This window comes from Giraffa tippelskirchi, chromosome 1, assembly GCF_054371585.1.
Source record: "Giraffa tippelskirchi isolate mGirTip1 chromosome 1, T2T-mGirTip1v1.2.pri, whole genome shotgun sequence".
Classification (NCBI taxonomy): Eukaryota; Metazoa; Chordata; class Mammalia; order Artiodactyla; family Giraffidae; genus Giraffa; species Giraffa tippelskirchi.
In genome coordinates, this window is record NC_137275.1 from 205,546,902 (window position 1) to 205,559,331 (window position 12,430).

At 40.8% G+C, this 12,430-nt stretch overlaps 1 protein-coding gene and 1 long non-coding RNA gene across 9 annotated transcripts in view; one reads left to right on the top strand and one right to left on the bottom strand.

Annotated features, from left to right (window-relative positions):
• The window catches only part of FBXW12 (F-box and WD repeat domain containing 12), a 50,768-nt gene that overhangs the window by 34,483 nt on the left and 3,855 nt on the right, over window positions 1-12,430 (top strand). For 5 of the 8 annotated variants that reach the window (XM_081572857.1, XM_081572816.1, XM_081572868.1 and 2 more), the window contains one exon: window positions 1,244-1,732. In XM_081572857.1, the coding sequence (XP_081428983.1) occupies window positions 1,244-1,352 (109 nt within the window). In that variant the 3' untranslated portion in view covers window positions 1,353-1,732. Of the gene's footprint in view, window positions 1-1,243; window positions 1,733-4,298; window positions 4,428-6,656; window positions 6,898-8,795; window positions 9,004-12,430 lie in introns of those variants that run through there. The other 3 variants (XR_014077635.1, XR_014077625.1, XM_081572827.1) reach the window with 3 other exon arrangements.
• The window catches only part of LOC145539313 (uncharacterized), a 29,193-nt gene continuing 21,151 nt past the window's right edge, over window positions 4,389-12,430 (bottom strand). The window contains exon 3 of the long non-coding RNA XR_014077711.1: window positions 4,389-6,251. This is a non-coding gene — a long non-coding RNA (uncharacterized LOC145539313). The remainder of the gene's footprint in view (window positions 6,252-12,430) is intronic.

The window sequence follows — 12,430 nt, forward strand, 5'->3', positions numbered from 1 at the left end:
ATGACACGCACGTGGGTGAACTGCCAACATACGGTGCTGGTGAAAGAAGCCAAATGTGTAAGGTCACATATTGAATGATTCCTTTAATATGGTACATATAGAAAAGGCAAGTCTATAGGAACAGAAGGTTAATTACTGGCTGCCCAGGGTTGAGGGTAGGATGGGATTTACTGCAGATGGCTGCAACAGATCTTTTTGGGCCAATGGAAATGTTCTTAAAACTGGGTTTTAGTGATAGTTACAGAATTCTGCAAATTTACTAAAGATCAGTTGAGGGGGTGGGGGAAGATGAAGAGGAAGTCTATAAAGAGAAAAAAAGAAAGAAGATAGGTGCTAGTTCAACCTTATTTGCTAACAAACCAAGGAGACTGCTGACTGCTTGTATCAGGGAGCGGCTGTTGCCCTGCTCAGCCCCACAAAGACCAGCCAGTCCTGCAATTTTCCAACCCAATCCTGCAGTTTTCTGACACAGTCTGCAAACTGCCACATTCCACTCTTGTTATTAATCTCTTTTTGTTGTTGTTGTTTGCACAAGATGCATTTTTTTAATTTATTTATTTTAATTGGAAGCTAATTACTTTACAAGTAGTGGTTTATTAATCTCTTAAGTTGAGTAAGTCAGCATGGGATTTACTCTAAGCTGAAAGGTAGTTCATGAAAGCCAAAGCTTGTTTCAGGAGCAATCGATAGACAAAAACTGGGCTTCTGTAGGAAACTCAGGAAGTTCCTTCTGTTTTTGTTTGTTCCTTTTTTGTTTGTTGGTTTGGTTCTCTACACACTTGCTCCATTTCTCTATAGTGAAACAGAGCAGCATTGTGTTTTTGTGGAAATTGAAGGCCCCATTGGCTCCTGCAGTTACATCTCCTTCACTGAGACTGGTTTGGAATTGATAGTAATTCTAAATTCTGGAGAAATGACTCTGACCTGCCCAGATTGGATGAAGTACCCCCCACTCCTGTATCAGGAGAAGTTTCTAGAGTAGCTGGAATCATTGTGATTCAAGCAGCTACCGTCAGGAGGACCTCGAACTGATCACTCAGGAACGTGATGATTTTTGCTACTTGATACAAATGAACGTAGGGGCTCAAGTCAAGGTCTCAAGTCAAAGCCCAGCATACTCACAGATGGGGTGGACTGGGTGGAGAACATACAAGGTTGAGCTCCATCTTTGTGTAAAAGCTTCATGACTTAAACATTTGTCCTTTTCCAGAGTTAACATACAGCATGTCCCTTCCCTTCACAGTGGATTTACTCGTGTGGAGAGTGACAGTATGAGCATTGTAGGCGTGGAAGCCAGAAACATCGGAACTAGTATTCTGAGGTCATATTACTTCCAAGTGCAATGTGGCTAAGATGACTGCGTCAACTGAAGATTGTCACCACAGTTGGTGAGGGGCTTGTCTGCATACAAAGACTAAAGTAATTATTGTATCAACATCGGGAAAAGAAGTAATGATTCTCAGATACCTACTGTGGGCCACACAAGTGTGTGAGGTGACTGTATTTTTCAAAGAACTTGAGATGTAACAGAAGAGTAGTTAACCCACTGTTAGTCCATTTTCCATCTATCCAACAAGCTGTCCAAGGTTATTCAAATAGATAGTAGGTAGCCAAGAGGAGTGAATGCAAGACCTTGGGTGCTAGAAAACCCAGGTTTAAAGTACTGAGATTGTAACATAATTGTTTTTTGTTGTCCAAATATGTAATAAGTAAATATTTTTTTATCTTCCTAGTCTGTGGTACATGCTTTAGACACATATTAATAACTAGCTCTGGCTGTCCTACAGATGAGTTCTGTGGCACAGCATTGCCATGGCTGCAGGGCACCATTCTGTGCCTTGTGACAATGATGCCTCTGGAGTTGGTCCACATGGAAGCCCTGACTGGGTTAGTGGGTCTGTCCTTAGAGTTCTTAATTGCAGGCGATAGGAACAGCAGGCTGGATCACTAACACCAAAAAAGGAATTTATTAGAAAGAGTAGTGTAGAGGGGCAGTGTGCAGGCTTGAGAAGTAGGCCTGGCACCATGGGAAGCTGGCAGCAGGTGACAACCGGGGCCAGCTCCAGCAAGCCCTGGCTCCCCGGCTCTGCTGCTCACATCCCTATTTCCCCTCCGGCTCCACCACATCGCTGCCACCATGCTCCCATCACTGTCACTGAACAGGCATCACTGCCATTATCTGAAAACTTCTCAGCTGCCCCTAAGGAAATGTGACTCTTTGAGACTCAGTGGAGTGTGCGTATGGGATTTACTGGCCTGGGTCACACGCCCACACCATCAAGTTCAGGATGGGAGAGTCTGGCCCATTCAGCTTTATTTATTTATTTTTTTTCCATTCAGCTGTAATAGTAGGTACTCACAACCAAGATTCATACAGTGAAAAACTCAAAAATAGAAAATAAAGATTAAAAAGCTCTCTACTACATTCTGCTACTGTGGCTCCCCAGTACCCAATATACCCTACTTCCTGTATTTGCCTTTTAACAATAGTTTTTTGGCCTAACACAGCACCTATACTATGTAGTCAAGACCACATGCAGTCATTTCACCCAGAGGAGAAAATCTAAGGCTTTTCTCTTGTTTAATCTTGGGTTTATTTTGGAGCAATTTTAAATTTACAGAAAATTTGCAAAGATAGTCCAGAGGGTTCCCATATGCCCTTTACCCAGCTTCCTTAATGCATTAAATCTTGCATAACTGGTACACTTAAAAACCCAAGGTCTTTGTTAGCTGTGGGAACTGGTTTCAAGTCAGAACTCTTAGGGGTGTTAATCTCTCTTAGTTCTATCACAGTTATGCTTGATGTTCCAAAACTCATGAACTAAGTACTAATGCATCGTATATGCAGCAGTGGAGAAAGAGGGAGGAGATGAGAAATTAGCTAAAATAAATATACATACACACACACACATGACACAGCAGGAAAGTAAATAGCTGTTCAGAGATGAAGGGAAAACTTCAGATAAATTGAAATATAGAAAGGTTTTCTGAAGACAGAGGGGAAGGGGTTGGGGCATCAGCAAGAGATTAGAGATCAGACAAGGGAACTCTTCAGTATGTGGATCTATCTAAGAAACTTGGACACGTGATGGCTAGGAAAGCAGTTCTGGTCATTTCTTAGGGGAGGCCAGCTAATCAGGCCCAGGCACTCTGTCCTCAGCTGCTACATTAGGTATCATGTCTGGGAATGGTAGCCCTACCCAGGAACATATGCAGTTCTAGGGGTCCCTGCTTTGGGTGTGTGTGGGAGGTTTGTAAGGGAGTCTTTGGGAACACAGGGAGCTCTGCGGATTTCTGTGAGTCTTGCCAAGGGTAGATCCTGAGTCTGGCAGATGGGCTCTTGTCAGGAAAACATGGTCTGTTGGGGTGTGGTGCCATGGCCCCAGAAATAGGCACTTGGTATGTCATGCTCTATAAAGTCCTCTAAGTCCCAAGTCCTGAAGGCTTGTTTTACAAGGTGCAATGGGCACTGTTCCAGTTGAGGAGTGTAAGGACCTAAGTGGTCCTCCTCGAGTCCTGTAGAAGCATGCAGATCTCTGTGAGACCTTCCATTAACTCCTGGTGTAGGCATATGTATTCTGTATTAATTTTTAACAAATTTTCCTAGTCATTGGCTACAGGTCAAGTCTTAACAAATTGCAAAATACTGACTGCTAACCATGTATTCTTGACTATAGTCACACTGTCAATCATAAAGTTCCCTAGTCATTGGCTACGAGTCAAGTCTTAAACTGCAAAATACTAATTGCTAACCATGTATTCTCGCCATAGTCACACCATCAGTCATTGGTTCAGAGCACACACCATATCTTGTATTGGAAGATTGTATCCAAACCTCACTAAGTATTATCTCCCCAGCCAGCACCTTAGCTGAGCCTTCAGTAGGCCATCCCATATTGTATCAGGCCAGTTAATTCTGGATGATGGATACATGACAAGATCAACGCATTGCACAGTCATGAGCTCATCATCACCCCTCTGGTGTAAAATGGGTCCTTCGTCCTGAGGCAGTGTTGTGCAGGATGTCTGGATAAGGCATTCAGCAAGTTTGGGAGACGATGCTGACAGAACTATGGGCAATTACTCTGACAAAGTAGGCAAGAATATACAATGAGGAAAAGACAGTGTCTTCAATAATTGGTGTTGGGTAAACTGGACAGTTTCATGCCAAAGAAACTGGACTACTTTCCCACATCACTAAAAACCTTAAAATGGATTAAAGCTTAAGTCTAAGACTTGAAAACATAAAACTTCTAGAACATTGGTCTTAGCAATATTTTTTTAATATGTGTCTTTAGGCAAGAGAAAAGCAAAAATAAACAGGACTACATCAAACCCAAAAGCTTTTGTACTGCAGAGGAAACTTAACAAAATGAAAAACAGCATGCTGAATGGGAGAAGGCATTTATTTGTAAATGATACATCAGGTAAGGGGTTAATATCCAAAATATACAAAGAACTCATAGAACCCAACACCAAAAGGACTAACAATCCCACCAAGGATCTGAATAGACATTTTCCCAAAGATATAGATACATATGACTAAGACACATGAAAAGATGCTCAACATAAAAAAGTTCCCATTACTAAACATCAGGGGAATGCAACTGAAAATCTCAATGAGATAACACCTCACACATGTCAGAATAGATATTACAAAAGAGAAATAACAAGTGTTGGTAAGGATGTGGACAAAACCCTTGTGCACTGTTGGTGGTACAAATTGGCTCAAGCATTATGGAAAACAGTGTGGAGGTTCCTTAAAAGTAGAACTACCATAAGATCTAGCAATTCCACTTTGCATATGTTTTTCCAAAGGAAAAAAAAAACAAACACTGATTAGAAAAGATGTATGCATCCCTATGTTTATTGCAGCATTACTTAAAATGGGCAACATATGGAAACCACCTGAATGTCCAGCAATAGATGAATGGATGGAGATGTGGTATATTATACAAAGTGGAATATTAGCCATAAAGAAAAATCTTTTGTGATTTCAATGTGACAGCATGAATGGCCCTAGAGGTTATTATGCTAAGTGAAATAAGTCAAAAAGAAAAATGATGTGTGATTTTAACTTATATATGAAATCTAAAAAACAGCAAACGAAACAAGGAAATCAATAGATACAGAGAAGAAATAGTGATTGCCGTAAGGGAGGGACTGGTGGGTTGAATGCAATAAGTGGAGAGTAAGAGGTACAGACTTCCAGTTACAATATAAATGAGTCAGGAGGATGAAATATACAACATGTGGAATATACTCAGTGATACTGTAATATCTTTGTATGGTGACAGATAACTAGACTTACCATAGTAAACATTTTGTAATGTATAGAAATATTGAATCACTATGTTGTGCCCCTGGAATTAACATAGTATTATAGGTCAATTATGCATCAGTTAAAAAAAAAGATAGTTCTTTGAAAAGATCAATAGAATTGATAAACCTCTAGCCAAGCTAACTGAAAGAGAAAATACAAATTAGTAAGATCCAAAATAAAAGAGGGACATTACTACAGATCTATGGACATTAGAAGGATAATCAGGAAATACTATGAATAACCATATGTCCACAAATTTGGTAACCTAGATTAAATGGAGCAATTCTTTGAAAAACACATCTGTGAAAACTTATACAGGAAGAAAAAGACTGAATAGACCTGTATCTAATAAAGAAATTGAATCAATAATTAAAAACCTTTCAGAACAGCAGCAGGCCCAGATAGGTTCACTGGTGAATTAAAACATTTAAGGAAGAATTTATGCCAATTCTATACAGTCTCTTCCAGAAGATAAGGTGCAGAAGGGAACCTCCTAACTCTTTATATGAGGCCAGCATTATTCTAAAACCAAAACCAGATAGTCTTTAGTAGACCAGTCTCTCTCATGAATATAAATGCGAAAGTTCTCAACAAAATAGTAGCAAATCAAAACCAAAATGTATGCAAAGAATTTATTCCAGGTATGCAAGTTTGGTTTACCATCTGGAAATCCATTAATCTATCACATCAACAGGCTAACAAAGAAAAATCACATGACTATATCAATAGATACAGAAAAAGTATTTGACAAAATCCGGCACTCATTTTTGACAAAATTAGCAAACTAGGAATAGAGGGGAACTCTCAACTTGATAACATCTATAGCTAACATCATACTTAATGGCGAGAAACCAGAAGCTTTTCCACTAAGAGCAGGAACAAGGCTGATGTCCTCTCACCATTCCTTTTCAACATCATACCAGAAGATCTAGGTAACGCAGGAACAACAGAAAAGGGAAATAAAAGTTACACAGGGTGGAAAAGGGAATAAAACACTCATTCATTACATGATTGTCTATATAGAATTAACAAAAATATTCTGGAACTAATAAAGTTATTACAGCAAGTTTACAAGATACAAGGTTAATGTACAAAAGGTTATTATACCAGCAATAAAGATGTAGAATTTTAAATTTAGAATGTGTTACCATTTACATTAACACTCAAATTTAGTTATGTGTAAATCCAAGAAAATACACATAAGATCTATATGGGGAAAACTACAAAACTCTGATGAAAGAAATTTAAAAAGAACTAAGTAGGTAGAGATATGTACATGGATGGGAAAATTCAGTTTTGTCAAAATGTTCATTCTTCACAACTTGGTTTATAGGTTCAGTGCAATTCCTATTAAAATGCCAGCATGTTATTTTGTGGATGTCAATTAAGTGATACTAAAGTATATCTGAAGAGGCAAAAGACCCAGAATTGCCAGTACTGAAGTTGGAGGACTGACACTGCCTGACTTCACAACTTACAATAAAGCTACAGTAACCAAGTGTGGTATTGGATGAAAACACAGTCATACAGATAATTGGAACAGAATAAAGAACCCTCAAAGAGACTCACATAAATATCAGTGTATTTCTGTGAAAATATCACCGATCTTGATGAAATACAAAGGCGGTAAAATGGAGGAAAGATGTGTGCTAAGTCACTTCAGTTGTGTCCGACTCTTTACGGCCCCGTGGACATATGTACAATTTAAAAATATAAGCAACTTAAAGTATACATGAAGGTATACAAATAGCTAACTTGCCAAGTATTAAACAGTAATATCTGGCAGAATCTATGTCTATTTCACTGTAGAGCCTAAAGAAGTAATAAAGACATGCAACTTAATCCCAAGGGCTTTCAAGAAGTGAGGTGCATTTGCTCTGCCATCACCCAGCAAATATATCATGAGAATATATCATATTTGAATAGCATGTATCTTGAAACAGGATTAGTAGATAAGTCATGGTTAAATAGGAAAATATAGCCAAGCCCATGAAGTCACCTTGATATGTTTTCTGATTGCTGGATCCTTTTTCTGTCCCACAAGCACATTTCAAAGTAGAACTATGGAGTTTTAGTTTCAAAGAATTTAAAGTTGAAAGGGACCTTAGAGATGATTTAGTCCAGTTTTCACATTATAGCCTTGCAAAAACCAAAGCCTAGGGATGGAAACGGACTTGTTTGGAAATCCTAGGATGTTAGCAGAAGAGCTAAGAAGAGAATCTGAGTAATAATTTAAACAAATTTAATTATTATCTAGTCATAATATTTAAAACAAAATTAACTACAATACCAACTATTACCATTTGGGGTTGTCTGCAATATGCCCTGTATATATATTGTCTTGTTAAAGCACTGTTTTGATATAAGTGTTATTATCTCTATCTTGGGTAAAAGAAAAGAGTTTCTAAATCCAGGATCACACAGGTAATGCATGGCCAAACCTAGATTTGATCAAGTTCCCTTAATCAAATTATTTTGCCAACAAAGATCCATATAATCAAAGTTATGGTTTTTCCAGTAGTCATGTATGGATGTGAGAGTTGGACCATAAAGAAGGCTTAGCGCTGAAGAATTGATGCTTTCGAACTACCGTTTTGGAGAAGACTCTTGAGAGTCCCTTGGACTGCAAGGAGATCAAACCAGTCAATCCTAAAGGAAATCAGTCCTGAATATTCATTGGAAGGACTGATGCTGAAGCTGAAGCTCCAATACTTTGGCCACCTGATACAAAGAGCAGACCTTGATGCTGGGAAAGATTGAAGGCAGGAGGAGAAGGGGGTGACAGAGGATTAGATGGTTGGATGGCATCACCAACTGAATGGACATAAGTTTGAGCAAGCTCTAGGAAATGGTGAAGGACAAAAAACCTGGTGTGCTGCAGTCCCCGGGGTCACAAACCCGAACGTGACTGAGTGACTGAACAACAACAAACAACTAAAGAATCAAGATTCTAAGTTTTTCCTATTATCATTATTTTCAAACTAACTTTTTTAAAAATTATTTTATTGTTCATATTTTATTTATTTTTATTTTCTGACCCTGCCACATGGTATGTGGGATCTTAGTTCCCTGACCAGGGATCAAACCTGCATCCCCTGCATTGGAAGCATGCAGTTGAAAATGACATCAATGAGGAAAAAACAGAATTAAGACAAATGCTACCATCAATATCAGATCTCTACAATGGCTAAGCTTTATTCTGGTCTCAAGGAAAAGTTTGAATGGAAATAATATATGCACTGCATATTATCACTTCAAGTTGTAAATATATGCAATCATCTGGAAAAAATAATGCTTTAATCTCTTTTGTAGGAGATATTTGTTGATTTTCTTCTAGACATTTCATTTTATTGTTCAATTGTATGGTCTTTTTTTTTTTTTTACTTGTCCCAATGGTTTTTTATAATGCTTTCTTGGGTCACAGAGATAACAGAAGGAGACACAGATGTGTTTTGTATTGGACCTTTCACAGAACTCCTCACCTACAGTGGCATTGGTCACCAGAAGGGCGTTTGAGGAAAATACCCAGTTGTCTTTTGAAGCTTAACCAAAAACTTCTTCAAGGCTGCTTTCTCTTTATCGATCTCCCTGAACCGCATATTTAAAGCCTGCTGGAGTTTTTGAATGTGGATCCTGGTTCTCTTCTCCTCTCCAAGGTTGTACACAAGGGCCTTCCTCAGGTATACAGGATCTCCTGCTTTTATTGTGCCCTTCTTCACTGTGTAGTTCATTCCACCCATGTTCAAACTTCAGTAGAAGTCCAAAACAAGAGAGTAGGACTGCCTGTTAATGTGTCAGCAAAATGATTCTCCTCTGGTTTGGAATATTAGAACCATGGAACCATGGGAACAGAGGCTCACAGAATCTTGGAGCTGAATGGCATCAGAGATCCACTTAGCTCAAACCCTTGTATTTATTGATCAGAAGTTTTTAAGCTTGCATATATTCTTAGTTTAGAAATACAAATGAATCCTTCAACAGACCGGAATGGCAACAGGACGGCTGCTGCCATTTTGCGCTTACACTGAGGTTGAATGATAAGTGCCTTTCAGTTCAGTTCAGTTGCTCAGTTGTGTCCAACTCTTTGCGATCCCATGAACTGCAGCACACCAGGATTCCCTGTCCGTCACCACTCCCGGAGTTTACCCAAACTCATGTCCACTGAGTCGCTGATGCCATCCAACCATCTCATTAGGTGTTTTCTAATTAGGACTTTAGGGTTTCCCCAGTAGCTCGGTAGTAAAGAACCCTTCTGCAATGCAGGAGCTGCAGGAGACATGGGTTCGATCCCTGTGTCAGGAAGAGTCCCTAGAGGAGAGCATGGCAACTTACTCTAATATTCTTGCCTGGAGAATCCCATGGACAGAGAGGAGCCTGGAGGGCTACAGTCCATAGGGTCGCAAAGAGTCAGACACAACTGAAGCAACTTAGCACACACGCCATCAGGACCAGAATGTTTATGGACAAAGAAAAAGAGGAAAACTCAATAATTCAGTTTAGTTTCTGAAGCTATTTGCCATTTCTTTATATACCCACTTGAAGTTGCTAAATAATTGAGATTTTTGTTACTTGTTTAGGTATTAAAGATAAGAACTTCCTCACAAACTGTCTACTTTTAATATAAGGACAGTAAACAGCAAAATATACATATGTGCCACAAAAAAAACCCCACAGAAAATATAAACTAAAAGCGAATGAGGTGACAGAGATGGGAAGAGGTAAGCAGAAAGGATGGGGAAATGGTAATAGAGGAATAGGAATAGGAAGAGAGGCACTTTGAGTGTAAGTTTAATTGTTCTTACATTTAGAAATATGTTAACTTTATGTGTTCAAAAATAATTTAAAAGGATTGGGGTGGTGCCAACATATGTGTATTCTGGGAGTAAGTAAGAAGTGAATATGTTATGGATAAACAACATATTTCTCTGTAGGAATTCTCTCTGTAGGAGAAAGAAACTAAAAATAAAGGAAGAAGGCTATAATGTACTCAGTGGTGCTGCATTAAGAATTAGAGATGGCAGTATGAAATTATGGTTCTGTCATTCAGTTTGAATTTATGATTCTATGACTCAGATGAATCCATGCTTCTGTGAATCGGTATGAATTCATGGTTTGATGAATTAGCTGAATTCATGGTTCTATGAATCAGTATGAATTCTTATGAAGACTAGCCCCCTAGAAAAACTCTGGTCACGGACCGCGAGTCTGTCCCGAGCTCCCAGTCCTGTGAAAGCTGATTATTTACATTGTGGAAAAGCGAAGCTTCCATTCTCAGAGGCTCCACTGCCTCTGGGAGCCTGGCCCTCTGTGGAGGAGCTCCAGGTAGCCTCCCTGTATCTGGGCTCTGGGAGGCGGAGCAGGGGGAGACTCTGGGGTGGGGCCACCAGAAGCCACTAGACCCCTAACTTCTTTCCTCTGGGCCTGTACTTGTGGTGGGATGCCAGGGGCTCCTTGGTCACTCACTGCACCATCTGTGGACACTGCTGCCACCTGCCTCCTTCCCCTGCATCCCACCCTAGGGGCACAGCGTCCCACCCTCAGGCAGTGAGGTGACTGCACACACAGTGACACCTCTGCTCCTTCCCCAGGGGAGGTGGGCGCTGTAAGCAGGGCTGTCCTCCTACGGGGCAGAGGTGGACGGGCCCTCGGGGACCTCCACGCTCTACACCGCACATCCTCACAGCTGGAAATGTGGTCCCCATCCTCGCCTCTGCTCCAGAGCACGAGAAAGGCAGAGGGAGGGTGATGTTCCTGCCTTATCTCAATTCAGCTCTATCAGGGAGAGAAGGGGCTTCCAGGACAGTGTCATCTAATCCCACCAAGATGTGGGGACGAGGTTTCTCCCACCTCTGGACTTGGGGCCAGCACTGCCCCTAAACTCCTCTCCTTATTCTGACACATGAACTTGTCTCTGACACATTCTGGGGCCTGAGGGGAATTTCAGCCTCTGCAAGCCCCTTGCTCAATAGCCCCACAAGTTCAAGGTAGACAGAGAGGTGCAGAGGACTGAGTCGGATCCTAAAGAGTGGGAGGTCTTTAGGTTTAGTTCACCTCGACACGTACTGAATGCTGTTACTTGTTTCTGTAATGCTGCGATCATGGAAACAGAAGGTGCAGTGAGGAAATGGGGTGAGGGTGAGTATCCACGCTGGGGTCACCCTCCCTCCATGGCCCCGTCCCATCTGGAAGGCAAAGCAAGCACCTGGGAAGAGTGGACCCTGATCCCTTCCCTTCTCCCCGGCAGGGTGCAGACCACCAATTCTCATGAGAAAAAACATTTTATTTCAGGAAACAATAAAATTTGTGGTAGGAAGAAATCATTAGGACACAGAAGATGTGTTAACATGAAAGAAAAAGTTTTTCTCTGCACGATATGCATTTTTTTTTTCTTGGAGAAGAGTTTTCCTACCAGGAAAGCTATAAGCTATGACAAGCACCTCTTCTGATTGACTAGAAGAGGTGTATTTCTGAGGAAACAGTGCCTTAGATAGTGGGAGGGACAGCCTGGGACACTAGTTACTCTTGATCCATGCTGGAAGGCTCTCACAAGGGGAGATGAACACATATCCTTCTATTCCGTTAGCTTGAACCCTCTTACCTTACCCTTTTGTTTGGAACACAGTCCTTTGTTTCTTTGATTTCCTTCACTGTCAGTTGGTTTTAAACGTTAGAAAAGACAGCCACCTTTCCCAGTCTTGACAGAGTGGTTTCACATAGAAGATGAAACTTATCAATCAGCTCACCCTGGGTTCTTGATTGCCTCTCAAATCTTTGACTGTTTAAGCCACACTCTTTGTCCGTGGTACTTCTCAGTCATTGAGGGTGTTCAAAGGCCCATCAGTGTCCCAAAGGGGAGGATCACGTCAGGACCTGGAGGCAGGCTGATTGGAAGCTGGCAAAGTATGTAGTTAAGCCCCTTCCAGTGATAAACTGGAAGACTGACATTTTTGCCTGTTCCTTCTGTGCTTGTATAGTTGTGAGGAAGAAGGAGGGGCTGTCCTGTGCCCATTCAGAACTACTTCTTCGTTTGCTCCGGTTCTGTGGGACTCATGAAAGCAAACCCCAGTGACTGTCAAAAAATCCAGTGGCCTGTGACTTGGGCAGTAG